The sequence below is a fragment of the Sinocyclocheilus grahami genome, unplaced genomic scaffold (assembly GCF_001515645.1).
Source record: "Sinocyclocheilus grahami isolate Dianchi unplaced genomic scaffold, SAMN03320097.WGS_v1.1 scaffold5.1, whole genome shotgun sequence".
NCBI lineage: Eukaryota > Metazoa > Chordata > Actinopteri > Cypriniformes > Cyprinidae > Sinocyclocheilus > Sinocyclocheilus grahami.
The window spans coordinates 4401016-4419224 of NW_015505184.1; the positions used below are offsets into that span (position 1 = coordinate 4401016).

General features: G+C 36.6%; 1 protein-coding gene across 1 annotated transcript in view; it reads right to left on the minus strand.

Annotated features, from left to right (window-relative positions):
- The window catches only part of LOC107586537 (glutamate receptor ionotropic, NMDA 3B-like), a 41351-nt gene that overhangs the window by 15685 nt on the left and 7457 nt on the right, over positions 1-18209 (minus strand). The window contains exon 2 of the mRNA XM_016273963.1: positions 3863-4500. Coding sequence (XP_016129449.1) covers positions 3863-4500 — 638 coding nt within the window. The remainder of the gene's footprint in view (positions 1-3862; positions 4501-18209) is intronic.

The window sequence follows — 18209 nt, forward strand, 5'->3', positions numbered from 1 at the left end:
CGAGTAATGTGAATCACACTAAATCTTTTGAACCAATATATGACCTTTGACAGCCAATGTATTTAACCGCTGAGCTGCCACCATATTAGTTCTGTTAACATCCATCAGAGAGTAGTAAACAAACAAATAAATAAAAAGAGCATGGTTTATAGGTGAATAACACTCTGTGCCGCTCCGGATATTATACTCTTATGCTGTTCTGCATACAGTAGATCACATAATTGTGATTCCTTACACAGCCTAGCCACACTGCTTTTATGGCTAAATGTATGCCATGAATTAGTTCAATGATCGATTTTCGTCAATAAATCAGCTGAGGATGTAGAGTAGTCAAAGGGCTGCTGGGCAATGTCGGGGTCACGGAGGGAAGATGAAAAATCCCGAGTGAAAGAGGCTTGTGATGTGTGGCTAAATGAGGCCGTAAATGATATGCTCTCTGTGTGACCATAACTGCACACTTCCATTAAAACAGAGCAGAACAGAGAAAATAAAAGCAGAAAAAATGTATTGCCTGATCATTAATTTCTCCTGATAGCCCTGAGTTTGACCCGTTGAGAACACTTGATCTGGTGTGAAAGCAGAAGTTAAAAGACAGGAGATAATGTGTTAGCCATTGCAACAAAGCTGATTTCCGTACTGAGATTTCTATCCGTGCGACTATTATTAAACATTCCGAAAGCATTAGCACCGCAGAGGAACAATAATGTGTTGCTACATCCCTGTGTTGTGTTGTTTTCAGTTGCTTACATGCCTGTGCTTCAGTGCTACACGCTCATTTCTCAGAGCAAATACATTTTTAACATGGGGGTGGGGGGAGTCTCACACTGTGAGGGGAATATTAAAGATTACATCACTGCTTTCACTCAGGTGGAAAATCTCAGGGGTCCTCCGTCACACATTTTTTTCATTTTTTAAAAGTTTACTTATCTGAGCAAGACTCATATAACAGCGGCACTTTAATCTTAAATCTGAAGATGCTTTTTTTCTTTTTTTTAACCACAAAAAAATCTAATTTGTGGAATTGAGCAGATAGGTAAGGCTTCTTCCAGCCTTCAGTGATAAGAGTTCTCCAATAGTGTGCACACAGGGACTTGATCACAATCCGAGAAAACTCTACTATTTGTTTTCCAGTTATATACACCTTAGATTTTTTCGAAGTGGAACATAAAAACTCTAACTCTTAGTACTGAGTTTCAAACATCAAAATGCATTTTTAAAATATTTAAATATATTTTTAATTGACAGTGGAACTGCTTGCTATGCATATAGATTTGTAACCTTTTTTTTATAGTCATCAAACTAAGTATCTTGATTTTGACTGCACTGACTATGGGCTGAAAACAGAACTTGAATTTAACTGAGCTGAATAATGACACTGCTGCCTTCTGTAGTGCTGCTTATAGCTAAATTGAACTTGTTTCATAATTGATAAACAGTTATTAAGCCTTTGGAACAACACTGAACTGACTTAAGCTGAATAATGACACTATTTCTTTTTAGAGCTGCTTTACAGCAGAATTTGAATCTCTCCCATGTTTAATACATTACTGATTCTGTTATTTTCTTGTTTATTACTGTGAAGCTCCTTTGAAAAACCTGAATGAGAAATTGTAAATATTTAGTCCATCGGGATCTACACAACAATCTCTGTATTCTGTGATACTAATAGACAAGCCTCCCACAGCCTCCTCCACTAACACAATGCATCAAGCTGAGAGGCAGTGGACAGCAGGCTCTGTGAGCTCTTGACATTGAACAGGACGCTGGCATTGAAGATGAAGAAAGAGCCTGGCAACCTGAATGCAGAAAGCTTTTTGTCCTGTTTATGGAGGTCAGTCAGTGAAGAGGACGCAGTAGTGTCACAAATGGCTTCCACATTGCTGCAAATGCATCACTGTGTAACTGCTAACTTGACAGTTTATGTAAATGCACACAGGGATATGGTTTTGATTAAGGAGGTATAAATGTATTGAAAATGCCCCTGAGTCAGTTAATTGCATTTTAAAGTCTCCAGTGGCTCCATCAGGAAAATAACTTTAAGATATGAGGCCATACCGTGGCCGAGACAGAATATTCCTGTAACTTAATACTAGTGGCTGGAATACTAATACAGCCATTTTCCTTGGAGAGTATTTACTACCTTATAATTCCCTTAATGTAAAGCATGCTTAATTTGTCTGCGCACACTAATGACTAAAGGTGAATTTAAAGCTTGAAATGACTACACTGCATGATCAAATAACAAATTAATTCATGATTACGAGATAAGATAACATTTTAAAGTATTGACAATGTTGGAGAAGCTAATTTAAAACTGTAGCTGGATAAGCAACAAGATACACATAATCTACAGCAGTTAAGCCATAATAAAGCAACACTTGATAAAATAGTTAGCAAGAATACAAAAAAAATTATTTAAAAGAATTATAATAATTTACTGTATTTAAATACAATAAATCCAATTATATAATATATATATATATATCAAAATCTATAATATGAAAAAAGATTGTATGAAATTAAAAGGCTTTATACTGGGTATCACATAACAATTACATATAAAAAAGAGGCCTGTATTAAATGTAAACCATCAGCAGTGATATTTTCCAGCAAAAAGTCTGCATTATATGTCTGCTCGCTGCATCCTTAAATTGATGCGTCATGACACAGTGCTTTAATTTTCAGTTTGCAAACAACAGTGTGACCTATGATATTTGACGCGTTGAGACATAAGACTGTGCATAGTTGTTTCCTACACTAATGGCTAATTCTGAGACAATCTCCAGATCCGCTGTAGATAATTGAGTTTGAAGGCCAGGGGTCCATAAGCCACACATGTGTCACATGCACATTCCACATTAATCAGAAATGTGAAAAATGGTAAATGGGGTGCAAAATGTGTGCTTTAATTTTCAATGTGCATAGACTGCATACACATGCGTAACCTACGGCATGTGACTCTAAGACATAGGCCTATATTTAATAAATAAGACCTTGCATAGATGTTTCCTTTGCTAATGTCCTATTTTGACTCAGTCTCCAGCTTTATTGTGAATGATTGGACTTGAACGCAATGGGTTCATGTAAGCCACAGATTTGTCAAAAAATTACACACTAATCAGAAACGTGAAACATGGTAAATAGGGTGTAACGCATGATATTTTACTCTTTAAGAACCATAAACTTCAATAAATAAACCAAGGATAGTTGTTTCCTTCACTGATTTCCTAATCTGACACAATCACTAGCTTTATTGTCAATAACTTGGCCCATGGGTTCATATAATCCGCACATGTATCACACTTACACTCTAATCAGAAATGTGAAACATGGTAAATGGGTACCTGTGCAATATGTGTGCTTTAATTTTCAGTCTGCAGTCTGCTCACATTTGTGACATTACCTATGACATTTGACTCTTTAAGAGACACAAACTTTAATAAATAAACCATACAAAGTTATTTTCTTCGCTAATGTCCTATTCTGACACAATCTCCAGCTTTATTGTGAATAACTAGGCTTGAGGGTCATGGGATCATATAACCCTGCAAAAAGTGTCACATGAAAATTGCACATTAATCAGAAATGTGAAACATGGTAAACTGGGGGGGTACCTGTGCACAATGTAGCCTATTAGTTATAATGTGACATAAACAACAGTGATGTAGCATCGCTAAACGCAACATCACTGTTGTTTATGTGTCATTATAACTAAAATGGCTTGTTACTGGAAAAACAGCTTGTTACTGGAAATCGTACATTGTTTATGAATAGTTGTGGTACTGTTATAAAATGTGGTTAAATAATAGTATTGCTACGTAGTAAGCTACTTAGCTGTAAAATGTTATACATGCATGCTTACCTGGCAAGGTATTGTCCAGAGGAGGGCAGCTCATGTTTATTGGGCTTGTCGAAGCAGTTGACCATGTTTTGGATAAGAGCCAGGTCTGGTCTCACCATGGTCGCAGCATATACAGCCCTGCCAATGAGCTGCAGGGTATCCCTAATGTAGAAGTTCAGAGGCTTGCGATTGACCTCCCCATAAGCCAGAAGACCCAGTGGGGAGCCAATGGAGTGCAGAGAATCCAGACTAAGCGGGTATCCCATGATCCAGTGCATTGGGGGCAACGCAACACTCAACTGGTGGGCGCTGCGCAGCACCCTGGCTGTACATTCAGGATCGGAGCCAAAAAACACCACAGAAGACGCCGGAGCAGAAGGAGTCCTGCCGAGGAGCTGTGAGAGGAGCTCCATTACCTTGTCTTCGCTCAAGTTTTCCTCCAGTCTGGACAGGTTGAGGGTCTCCCACAGGTGCCAGTGGGCTCCATTCAAGCCCAGATGGCCCCGCTGTTCAAGTTCTTCTAGCATTCCCGTGTTCCCACCTCCCGGACAAAGAATGGCCGCTCCGCCCTGCCAGCCTCCCTTCAGCAACACCGCTAACAGCAGCTCCGACAGTCCTGAAGGCGGCGTACGTGTCATCATCTGTAAATGGAAGCGGTTCTGAAAACAGAAAACATATAGAGTTGGGTCTAGCGCTGCACGATTAAGCGAAATAAAGGCAAACCAACATGATATGGCTCAGTGCAATTATCAAATCGAAAAAAGTGCAATTTCATTAAACAAATATATGCAGTGCGTTTTCCAGTGTGAAACGCAGCACTGTGTTTTGTTACACACGAGCAGAATCAGAATCAGAATCAGAAAGAGCTTTACTGCCAAGTATGTTTGCACATACAAGGAATTTGTTATAGTGTCACAAGCTTCCAGTACATGGAGACAACAATAACACACAGGTAATAAAAATAAGATGTGAATAAAATACACATGCATAAATATAAACCACAAAAAAAGAATAAATTGTATGTACAGGTGTGCTATAGATAGAATAGGAATAGAATAAAATAAAATAAAGTTGTAGGGATGTACTAGGATTTAGGGTGATAAATAAGTATAAGGTTATTGCACATACTTTAATTGCACAATGGGAGAACATTAGCTGTTCATGCGGTAGATTGCCTGGGGAAAGAAACTGTTCTTGTGCCTGGCTGTCCTGGCATTCAGTGCTCTGTAACGCCAACCAGATGGCAAAAGTTCAAAAAGGAGATGGCTTGGATGTGATGGATCCAGAGTGATTTTCTGAGCCCTTTTCCTCACTCTGGATGTATACAGTTCTTGGAGGGTAGGCAGGGGGGCACCAATAATCCTTTCAGCAGTCCGAACCGTTCTCTGTAGTCTTCTGATGTCTGATTTTGTAGCTGAACCAAACCAGACAGTTATTGAAGTGCACAGAACAGACTCGATGACGGCTGAGTAGAACTGCTTTAGCAGCTCCTTTCCTCAGCTGGCGAAGGAAGTACAACCTCTGCTGGGCCTTTTTAACAGTGGAGCAGATTGTGATCCAGTGTTTTCAGTGTTTCAGAGCAGCTTGGTTTACAGAAAATGCTGCTCCACTTGAACTTAGTTTTGGTTGCTTATAACGTGCATTTTGGTGAAGCAACATGCACCAACTATCTTTCCAAACTGTTGTCAACAGAAGAGAAGCTTTAAGACAGGGGTGTAAAACTCAGTTCCTAGAGGGCCACAGCCCTGCAGAGTTTAGTTTCAACCCCAATTAAACACACCTGATGCAGCAAATCAAGTCCTTCAGGCTTATTTGAAAACTACATGGTATGTGTTTTGGAGCAGGATTGGAACTAAACTCTGCAGGGCTGTTTTGCACACCTGCTTTGCTCCCTGCTCCCTGCTCAATGGTTTAATGGTTAAACAGCCATAAATATAAATATTGTAATTTTACAGTTGTACTGTATATTATTTTATTATGATATTTTAATACTATTTTTTATTTTAAAATTAAATCTTAATATAGTACTATATCTCATTTGTTTGATATTTAGTAATAATAGGCTAATAATCAATAAAACAACAACAACAATAGTAGTAGTAGTAGTAGTAGTAGTAGTACTAGTAGTAGTAATAATAATAATAATAATTTATAGTCATGATATACTTATTTTTGGCCAAATTGTGGAGCCCCGCAAACAAACACAACAAACCTGGAGCTAACAAAAAGGTATTTTAAATTGCAAATACAATTTTTTTTTAGATATTAAAAAACAAGCGCAACAAAACTGTAGCTTGAACACACACATGCACACATTTTACACTGCAATTACAATTTGTATTAATAAGAAATAAAATTGCAATTAGATAATGTCTCCACACTGACTCATCAAAACAAAAAACAAACCCCACCAAAAAATACAGATATCTTCAGGCTGAAAATACGTATTGTATTCCCTAATGACTTTACGTTTGAATAAGTAAAAGGCAAGTCTGGGGAGAGTGTTAGATCTCCTGTGACTTCCATCTCCCAAAGCTGCCTTATAGGCAAACAGAGGAATATATTACTTACTCTGAACTTATGATGACCTCATACTCAAGAACGCCGAACACAGCACTTGTTTTGATGCAATCTTGGAAACATTTGAATCACTTGAATAAAAACCAGACACTAAAACAGTGAGGAAGAGCCGTCAGCTCTCATCTGAAATAGCTCCTGGCCATTTCTACACAGACACTCTGCTGTTTTTGATGTGGACTGACAGGGAGGCGTGCATGAATGTGCCGTGAGAGTGAAAGATTGGATGCTTGGGTGTTCTGAGGGGGAGAGTGACTGTTTGAACCTAGTGGGGGGCTGCAGCGCTGAAGAGGAGTCCCCACGCAAAGTTAAAACCTGTGTGACTGGAATACCATTACCGCCAGCGGCTCTGACACGCGTCCCTGTGACTTTCACTGCTACTTAGGGCAGAAGAATTAGCACGCACGCTGACGACTCCATGCAGTGATGCCAAACCGGATGAATTTGAAGAAGAAAGATAAAAACACACCATTCATTTGGTCTCGAAGTTCTGCCCTGCTGAAACAAAAGAATAGGGCTTCAAAAAATTGAAACGGACCAAGGGGGTCCCATGGTTGTGTTGTGTACATATGGGAGCTTAGATAAGAAGAGAGAACGGGGTCAGGCTTATCTTTTATTTACCAGTAAATCCAGGTGATGCCAGGTGAATAGCAAACAAACAAGCAAACAAACAAACACCTTCTATGTGAAGGCAAACTTTCAGCCTTGAGGCTTCTCATTGCTCAATCGATCTGAAAACAGCTGCTCCTCCAAACAATACCTGCGCCCGGTAGGACTTTACCCTTCTCACGTCTAAATGGATCCACAAGCTGACAGCATCTGAGCAGCATGAGCAGTTTGATTTGTTCTCCCCGTCTTGGAAGTTTAGCGGGAAATGTCTATTTCCATTTCCACTTTCCCACACCTTGCGAGCAATTTTCACAATCTGTCTTAACACCGGGGGGAAATAAATGGGTGCTATTTTTTTTACCTGACGTCTCATAAATGGTCCAAATGCTGTAGAGTAACATTTCATTAATATCTAATATGGCAGCATACAGGTTTTGCAGACTAATACAAACAGTAGTTTGGCCATCAAATTATGGTGCAGGTGTGGAGGACGGACATGCTGAATCTATCTGTCACTCTCATACCGCAACGACACCTGATCCATAAACAAACCATTATTGAGCAGAGAAATTGGAAATTACTGCCTATCTTCCTGAAACAGACGGCTAAAGTCTAGTAAAACCCAATGATTTCTGCTCTGATAGTTGATGATTTGGTGAGGTACCTAATTTTGAAATTATGGTCTTTTTTATACATTCTGCACTTAATTTTACAAAATTACAAAAAAGTTGACTGACAATTCAGATGCATGCCCACTGAATAGCAGGGATGTGCAAAACTACAAATGTTCATAAATTACTACACAGTGGGTTGACAATGACTAATAGTTGTTCCAAACCTGCATGACTTTTTTTGTGAAACAAAAAAAAACGGTTACCACTGACTTCTATCAACCTTTTTTCACATTTCCGGGTTTCTCAGCAGCAGAAGTCGTCATAGTTGGGTAAACTTCGAGAGCAGTGAATGGGAGAGGACCACAAATATATTTTTTGCATTCCTATTTGCTCAAACAGCAAAAGAAACACTCAACGATAGTGTTTTCATGACTTTCAATAAAAGGAAAAAAAAATTGAGAGACTGACAACAGCAGTCAGAAGAGAGAACGATGTCAAATTTACCATCCCTCCCATAGACACTGCATTAGAAACACCCGCGCATTAGCGTTAACTAGTTTTTTTTTTGTAATTTGATGTAAAGGTGATATAATGCAAAGTATTGCGTTGTAAACCCTGTTGAAAAAAACAGCATATGCTGGTTATGTTTTGAAGCATGGCTGTTGGTTTGAGCTGGTTTAAGCTGGTCCTTAGCTGGTCATGAGCTGGTTTAAGCTGGTTAAGTGCTGGTCCTGAGCAGGAGCTAGTTGCTTAGGACCAGCTTAGGACCAGCACATGACCAGCTAAGGACCAGCTTAAACCAGCAGCCATTCTTCAAAACATAGCCTACACTGTTAGACTTTGCATTAATTTTACAGTTACTTATCGCAAAAAAGCTCTGTAAACTACCATATATATGTTTTATGGTTAACTACTGTAATATGCACTGAATTATGGGTATTTTAATGCCATTTACAGTAATTTACTGTATATGTGAATTTGCGGTACTTTACTGCTTGCTCAAAAGCAGTAGTGCTACTGTAAATTGTTCTGCAGATGAAAAACATGAATCTGCATTCTCAATATAATGTCTGGGTAAGCACAAGTGTGGTGAAATAAATGCATTTTTAAAATGATTAAAAAATAAAATATATAAACTTTGCTTACACCCCAAAATTTTAATTTTATTCTTGCGCAAAACCCACACAACAACCTGGCAGAGGTTATAAAAACATAAAAAATGCTCACATAACGGACTTCCCCTCTGAGTGAATCGCCAGACGTCAGCTGCAAGTTTTCCTGTGGTAAGTAGCCTACTTTTCACTTACTTTTAAAATGTAAACCATTATCAATATCACTGAAATTAAAAAATTAATAAAAAAATATGAAGAAAGTAAATGTAAAATATAATTATAGGCTATTACTAGGACAGTCTGAGGGAAAAGTTTGTTTTCCTCAAAAACTGCCGCTTTCATGAAACTCAATCAATTGTCCTGCAACTGACTAGTATAGTGACTACACAGTATAGTGACTATACTGACCTTTCCAGTATAGATGAGTAACTTTAGTATTTACACGAACAATTATTTTTCGACTTTTTTACTGCTAGTTATGGTATATTTTACTCCTCAGTTAAATGAATGCCGTTAAATGTGTGTGACGTCATTTGAAATAGCACGAGCGCTCTCTCTCTCTCGTGTGTGAGATGGGTAGGCCTATATGTCGCACGCTCTCTCTCTTGTAAATGAAACATTTACGCCAGTGCATATACCAGTGGAAAAAAAATATTTTCAAGTAAAATTATAATCAATTAATTCAAGAAAGAAAATGCATTCTTTATTATGGCTTCTTGTTTGTTAATAGAAGTAAGGTCTCATCAAAGTCAGTGTTCTCTTAAAGGTGCAGTATGTAAGTTTTTGACTCTACTAAAGCATAAACATACCATAATATGTTTGCAGATATTTAAGAAACATACTAAGTTAACATACTTGTTTATCTGAAAAACAATGCTACAGTCAGTTAGAACATTAAAGCATGTCAACATATTCTGTTACACCAAATACACAAAATAATGATCTTTAATAAAGCATCATATGACCCCTTTAAAAGTTTCATATTAATAATTTTTTTTACATGCTATTCTTGAGAAGTGGGACAAAACAGGGTGCAAAATTGAAAAAATAAAACCTTGTACTCCGACAAATGAAACTACATTTATGTATCTTATATGTACTAAGCTATGCTTTGATACAACCTCCCAACTTTTTTCTTTTTTTAACAAAATGTGCTTTTTTACCTTGGACTGTGTAATATAATTTGTATCTTTAACAGCATTCAAGATGTTTTTAACATTTCAAAACACATTCTCGTGTTAGCAGACAGATTACACTTTCACATGTGACCAACAATTCCACAACAAATATAAAATATCATAATGAAATATTATCAAAATATTCAACTGACGGAGGTGACAGAACTGACGGAGTTGACACATCTGACGGAGGTGACGAAAACCTGAATTTGTAGTAATTTTAACTATCTCATACATTGATTCAGTCAATTACTGTATTAAAGGGGTCCTATTATGCTTTTTCACTTTTTTAATTTTACTCAGTGTGTAGTGTGTATGTTTGGGCATTAAAAAGATCTAGAAAGTTACAAATCTCAAAGTCCACTCCAAAGGGAGATATTTCGTTTTTAAAAAAATCACTTTTCAAGATCTCTGCTTTGATTTGTTGTTATGAATTCTATTTTTTTTTGTAATGTTCCAGAATAAAGCACAATAAATAATTAATTAATGGATGTATTTAATAGTGACAGTGAATAAAAAATATACTGTTGTACATGGACTCAGGTCACTTATTTGGAATTTATTAAATTCAATGGGATTCATGTAAACAAAGGGAGATATTTCGTTTTTAAAAAAATCACTTTTCAAGATCTCTGCTTTGATTTGTTGTTATGAATTCTATTTTTTTTTGTAATGTTCCAGAATAAAGCACAATAAATAAGTAATTAATGGATGTATTTAATAGTGACAGTGAATAAAAAATATACTGTTGTACATGGACTCAGGTCACTTATTTGGAATTTATTAAATTCAATGGGATTCATGTAAACTATTCAAAGGTTTTATAAAATAGTGTAAAATAAACTACAGTAAAATTACTGTAATATTATTATACTGTAAAACTAAGTTACAGTAAGGATATAAGGATGTAGTACTGTAAAATTAAGTTGCGGTAAGGGTATTTTACTGTAAAATGAAATTGCGGTAAGGCCATCATACTGTAAAATGAAATTGCGGTAAGGGCATTATACTGTAAAATGAAATAATAAATTATACTTAATATATAAAATAACTATAATACATTTATATATATATATATATATATATATATATTCTAAATATAAAAAACTTTTGAGGATTTATGATGCTGATGATTGAAACGCGTTATCACAATCTTGTGAAAGGGGTCCATTGTACAGACAAAACAAAACACTGAAACATTTCTCATAATATCTTCTTTTATGTTTTACTTTAAATTATGGCAGAATTATTCAGAAATATCCCTTAAAGGAAACCCTGCATAATAATTTTTTGGGTCATTTTCACCACATGGGTTTCTTTGGGCACTGCAGTTGACACAGGGTAATTATCCTGAGCTGTGACATGGAAAGGCAGAAGGTAAGAAAAACCCATAGGAACCCATGTTTAAGTGCTCTGGTAAAATATCTACTATTTCATCAGAATTAAAGGCTAATTTCGAAAGGCTATTAATGGTGAAAGATGTTTTAAAAAAACAGATGGTCTATGACAACTGGCAGAAGGGGCTAACGGGGCCATGCTAACCAGACAAATCTTGAGCCCTTGGGTCTTGCTTTCAGAAACAGCCTAAAGGAGCGTAACAGAATGAAACAGAACTCAGATGTCAAGACATCTTTCTAAATGCAAAACTATTTTTAACTTGACATGCCACATCAAAAACACAACATTCAGGGTGCAAAACATGACGCAACAGCCTAAAATTTCTATCTGCATGTATACACAGACTAACATTTAAAAAACAGCGGAGACCGCACAGACCATGACAAATGGTACCGTAAATGTCAGATATTCAACAAATAATTAGGCTAAATATCTATAACCTTTAATATCACACAAATATCAGAGTCAACACAAAAAACGGTAACCTTGGGATTCTGCTAAATAATAGAACATTGTTCACATCAGGCGATCTGAAGCCCTATAGTAATTGTCTTGACATTTATATGTGGACTTGTTAACAGAAGCTGTGTTTTGATGCAGTGCTTTAATAGAGTTGAATTTAAAGACCAATTCCCTGAGGCAAGACGTTTGCAATGCTAAAATCTGCTCTGAAAAGAAGCTACAAAAATCAAATCAGACCTTGTCGACCTCACTAATTCAGTAATTGGTTTGTGGGCGACTAGTAAACCATCCTGACCCATCCTTACTCTGTAATCAACTTTTGGTATTTTTTTCATCTTCCTAGTTCCACAATGTTGTGCCAAAGTGCTTTAATGTCGTAAAAAACTGCTTATCTTGATATAAAATTCTGCCTCACAATGTTTTGAGGAAAGAAATATGATGGCAGAGAGAAATGTGAGGGAAAGATACATCAATACAGCTTCTCCTCTATTAAGAGTGACAGTAACTTAATTAAGAAAGACCACTGTGGGAACTGGTAAAGATTTGCCGACGTGAATAATTTTGAAATACCTACACAGGCATGCAAAAAAATAAATGTTTAATTACATAATGAAAATGAGACTCTCTTTGGATCTTTGACTGACATCTGAAGAGGATCATGCGGGGATAAAGAAGTGATTTATGCAATATATTATTATACATATAAATTGTATTGGGTATTATGACCTGAAGAGTGATTTATGCTCATGTATCTGCACTATTTATGTAAATTAGTCTAGAAAAAAAGGGTTTAGCATAATTAAAAACGGTGAGGAGCTTATATATGTGATGTCAAGAGTAGCTATCATGCTTCATAAAGTGTTCATGTGGCTTGAAAGCAATGCTTAAATACTTGCTCAATCTGCCATATTGAGTGGCGCCCCCTAGTTAGCCACATCATTAGGCATAAGCATGTGTTAGCAAATGTGTGACATCCCAAGTCTCCAACTGCTCCCGAGGCTCACTTCAGCATCAGATAAGCAGAGAGATGGAAGCTCTTCATAATCGCTGCATTATCATCAAAGTGCTTCATGTCTTGTTTTACATTTCTGATTTGCTATGATAACAATTAAAAACATGAAAGAAAAGAAAACTTCTGATGCACAGTGTCCACTAATAAAACAAATTTTTAACCTATCAATGTATGTTGTAATATCCGAGCCACTATGGATGACAACCTTTAACCCTTACCCATGAATCTGTGTGACTGTCTTCACTATATGTCTCTGGCTACATCCAAATATGCACTTCCTTATGATATATTAGGTGAAAAAGAGAGAAAAAGACCATCCAAATTACATTTACACTATTTAGAACTTACTTTTTTAACAGTTGCAAAGTACTTATTCAAAATAATACTTACAGAATCATGCAGTTTTGAACTTTCACAAGGATAATTTAATATTGTGTGTTTTTGTGTGTATGTATATATATAAGCTTTCCACTGATGTATGGTTTGTTAGGACAGGACAATATTTGGCCGAGATACAACTATTTGAAAATATAGAATCTGAGGGTGCAAAAAAATCAAAATATTGAGAAAATCGTCTTTAAAGTTGTCCAAATGAATTCTTAGCAATGCATATTACTAATCAAATTTAATTTTAATATATTTACAGTAGGAAATTTACAAAATATCTTCATTGAACATGACATTTACGTAATATCCTAATGATTTTTGGCATAAAAGTAAAATCAATAATTTTGACCCATACAATGTATTTTTGGCTATTGCTACAAATATACCCCAGCGACTTAAGACTGGTTTTGTGGTCCAGGGTCACATATATATCAATGCTTATATTTTGTAGAAACAGCAATAGGAAGGCTACACTTGCTATCTAAAAAAAAATATATATATTATATACTTTTTTATGGTAAAGAAAGATTCATATTTTGTTGCTTTGTGCTTTAATAATTTAGGAATCATATGGTTAATTGATTGCTTTATGAATTAGGCGTGATAAGTGATAATCAATTGCACTGAGATCAGAATGCTAAAAATGCTATGTGTGTCAAAAGTTGACTAAAACGGCATTTTAATTTTCTTATCTTAACTGTGCATATGTGGTACAGGAATCAGAACTTTATATGGTGTAATGATGAAAGGGAAACCAAAGCCAAGAAACTCAAAGCTCAGCTCTTTTAGCAGCTGCCAGTGTGAGCATTTTGCCCCAAACTGTGATTGTTTTCCTCTCCAAGGGCGGAAAGTGTTTTTTTCCCTTGTTACTGCTGCTTGTTAAATTTTTTTTGTGTATATCACTACATCACTGTCCTGTGTGCACCGCTGCGCCCAGTTTGCATCTGAAATACAATAGTATTTCTGTGTTATTAAATGTTAGTTGCCTAGACTCTGAACTGTTATTAGTCTTGAGAACATTTCCATATCTTGTTTGCTCCACAGTGACCCTAATATGACACGGCAAAAATGTCCCATTCTGTGAGTGAAAGGAAAGCCCATAAATTTAGAACTCCATAGGATAGAAAACAGCACTGTAATGAGGCTTTGAAATCAAAATATATTTTTTTTACACTTTATAATAGGAGCGATCACTCACATTAGCACTGGTGAATAGTGCACTGCGCACTCCCACTGGGCGATAAAGTAATATTTGAAAATGAAAGCCATTTGGGGAAATGTGAGTTTATGAATGAGGTGATTTACCAAATGATCCTGTCCAAATTCACCAGAACAGAATCTTAAACATCCAGCAGCACACGTCAGAGGAATGAGTCCTCGGTGAAGGTGCGAAAGCTGTCAGACAGCAAAACAATGAGTTTAACCAATTCTTTGGACATTAGTTTGACGTATTACTCGAGAAATTAGATTACAATCATAAAGCTTCATCCATTACTTTTTCATTAAATCGCTACAAAGGCTGGCAAAATATGAGCGGCTGCCTGCTTGGGAATTAGATATACCATTTCAGATATTCCAACAGTGAACTTTAAAACGTCTTCGGAATAAACTTTAGCAGTGGCTTTTCATGCAAAAAAAGTTTCAGTTAATTGCAAAGACAGTCCTTGAGGAGCTGTGATTTAGTGCTGTGCTCAAGTTCGTAATGTTGACCAAGCAGCATTGTGCTCTTACTAACTCTCAAAGGTCTGGGTCATCCTCACAAGGTTTGGTCACAGTATTTAAAGAAGTATGTTATTCTGCCTCAATGCCAAACAGTCAACAAAATATAAATAAATAACCAACTCATCTGCCCTGCCTCCATCTGCCATTGTTTGGACAAGCAGGTAGCCCCGTACCAAGCTCTCGTCATTGGTTCAATCTGAAACTGACATGTTGGATTGCATAAACTGCAGTGTTTACACTTTTTTGAGTCCCACTTTATATGAAGTGGCCTTAACTACTATGTACTTGTCACGAATTCAGTCCATGGACTTCTGTTTATTCACCACCAGAGGTCACCCTTTCCATTTCATTGACTCTCGCACTACACAACTGTTGCATAGCACCCCGGACTACATTTCCCATCATGGATTGCACTGATTGCACTCAGCACTTTCATATCACTCCCTCACTATTTAACACTCACTCTGATCCCTTCCCTCTGCCGAGTATTGTTCAGCGTTTATCACTCCCCTAGCGATAGCGACACTACAGAGCCCTCGTTTGTTTCCCTGCCTTAGCCTTAGCCTTAGCCTTAGCCTGTACCCCTTTCCGAGTCTCCGTGTTTTCCTAGTTTTGCCTTGCCTTGTCAGTTTTCTCGGTTCTGATCTTTGCCTGTCTCCCTGGATTTTTCCCTCTAGTCTAGCCCCTGTGATTCTGTCTGCCGATCGTCGACCTACGCTAGCCCTAGGACCATTCTCGTGTTTTGCCCGCCATATACCTGTCTGCCATTATCTGACCCATGCCTGTTTTATGACCACGTCTCTGTCTTCTCCTAATAAAGAGCTTGCATATGGATCCGCACGTCTCACGTCTTGTCAGCCCCGTAACAGTACTTACATCAAAAAATAAGTACAATGTACTTGTGTTCATATTGTATTGCAAAACACTTTTGCTGCTATTGAGGTGGGATATGGGTAAGGTTAGGGACAGGTTTGTTGTTATGGGTAGGTTTAAGGATGGGTTAAGGTGTGAGGGATGGGTCAACAGTGTAATTATAAATGTAATTACAGAAATTAATTACAGAAGTAATTACATGCAGGTATTTTAAATATATAAGTACAATGTAAAGACATGTATGTACACAATATGTGCCTTGTACCAAATGATTAATTTAAATCATTTTTAAATACACATTTCACAATTTTTTATGATGGGGAAAAAAGTACAAAATAAACGATTTTTTTTTTAGTTCTTATCGTAATTATGTAATAACACTAAAAGCTAAAATTTAATATAACAGAACACTGATAAAAATAATTTTAATGTATTAATATCATAATTAGATACAGGTGGGATATGGGTAAGGTTAGGGACAGGTTTGTTGTTATGGGTAGGTTTAAGGATGGGTTAAGGTGTGAGGGATGGGTCAACAGTGTAATTATAAATGTAATTACAGAAATTAATTACAGAAGTAATTACATGCAGGTATTTTAAATATATAAGTACAATGTAAAGACATGTATGTACACAATATGTGCCTTGTACCAAATGATTAATTTAAATCATTTTTAAATACACATTTCACAATTTTTTATGATGGGGAAAAAAGTACAAAATAAACGATTTTTTTTTTAGTTCTTATCGTAATTATGTAATAACACTAAAAGCTAAAATTTAATATAACAGAACACTGATAAAAATAATTTTAATGTATTAATATCATAATTAGATACCTTTGGGAAAGTTATCTAAAGACAAAATAAAATTATAAATCTAATTATATGTTCCTGCTGCTCATCCAAAAAGTGCCTACTTAATTAACTTCTGTTAAGTCAGCCTGATAAGAAAAGGTTAACGGTAACTTTTCTGTTTAATTGTAACAAGTTTGTATGCTATTAGTGTTACGATGGCCAGACGAGACCTTTTCACCAGAAGTAAAATGGACACAGATTAGACGTCTTCCCACTGACACCTCTACCAAAACAAGTTCCTCAGCTACAGTAAATCTACACATAAAGTATGCTTGAGAGAAATTTGTTCAAACCAACATGCTCTGAATCCTGATTTCCCACACTCTCTGGATCTGGAACTGTGTTCAAAAATCCTTTTAACTGTGATGTAAATTAATGTACAGAGCCGTGTTAACCTTTCAGATCGCTAAGAAGTTCATTAGAATTACCTCCGCAAGGCGTGCGCTGCGTTTTGCTCAATTAGCAAGGAAAGCACTAGGCAGCGAGAGCTGCCATCCACAGTCAGCCTGAAGTGCATTGAAATCCTCTCTCTGTATATGCAGCCCGGCCTCATCTAAGTGCTTCGTATGCAAAGCTGCTCTCAGAATGTTGATTGATAGCATTTGGAACGTGCAAAGGACATCACAAGTAAAGGGTAATCTTTTCCAGCTTTATGCAAAAATATCTTCAGTGAAACACGCTATCTGATTCAAAGCCAGGCTGGCGGTTAGGCCTGCTCCATGGTGGGCTTCAGAAAAGATCCTAATATATGATGCATGACGCGTAATGTGTCCCAGGATTAATGACATGATTAATTATCCATTAATAATTGATACAATTTTAATTAACTTGAGGATAAATTTATGATTTAAGAAACCCTTTTAAGCCTGACCCATGAAACGTTGCTACATGTAAGTTGATGGTGTCACTAAGAAACTACGATATAAAAGATATAAACTGACTTTATTATTGCTAATGGCTGAAAAGCCAATTATGATGATGGCTTGTGATAAAGTGAGAGGATTTAACAAAATATTGTTTCTTCTATGGGTGTCTTTCAATTAAAAACGTAGCTGTACAACAGCTGTTTTTAAGCTCATGTTCCAATTGCTCAGTTTTGGAAAGTGTCGCAGCACCTCTCTGTTGTTATCACTGAATTTCCCTAATCCAAAGACTATTGGACTATTCTTTGCAGATAATGATGATTTAATGCTTGGATCCCTTTTCAAGTTTTGGTTGACATTTACATGGTCTCTGCTCAAAAAGAATAACATTTTGCAATCGATGTCAGAATACGGCAGGCCTGAATCCTCCCGGGAGGTAGGGATGCCAAAAAACAGAGTCTGTTGGTGGGTGGAAATTTATCAGGCTGTGGTGAGATGAAGGCCTCTGGTTGATGGCTTTGGGAAGAGTATATAAAACTCTGGAACAGGACATATGAATGTGAAGATGATCTAAAATTCAGCAAAAAAGAGAGTGGTTTTCTAGGATATAGGTGATTTGATGGATATATTGCTCTGAGGCCGAAGGCAATGAATTTCAGAGAAGGTGTATCATTTGGGACTAAAGGCAGATAGTGGTAGAGCTA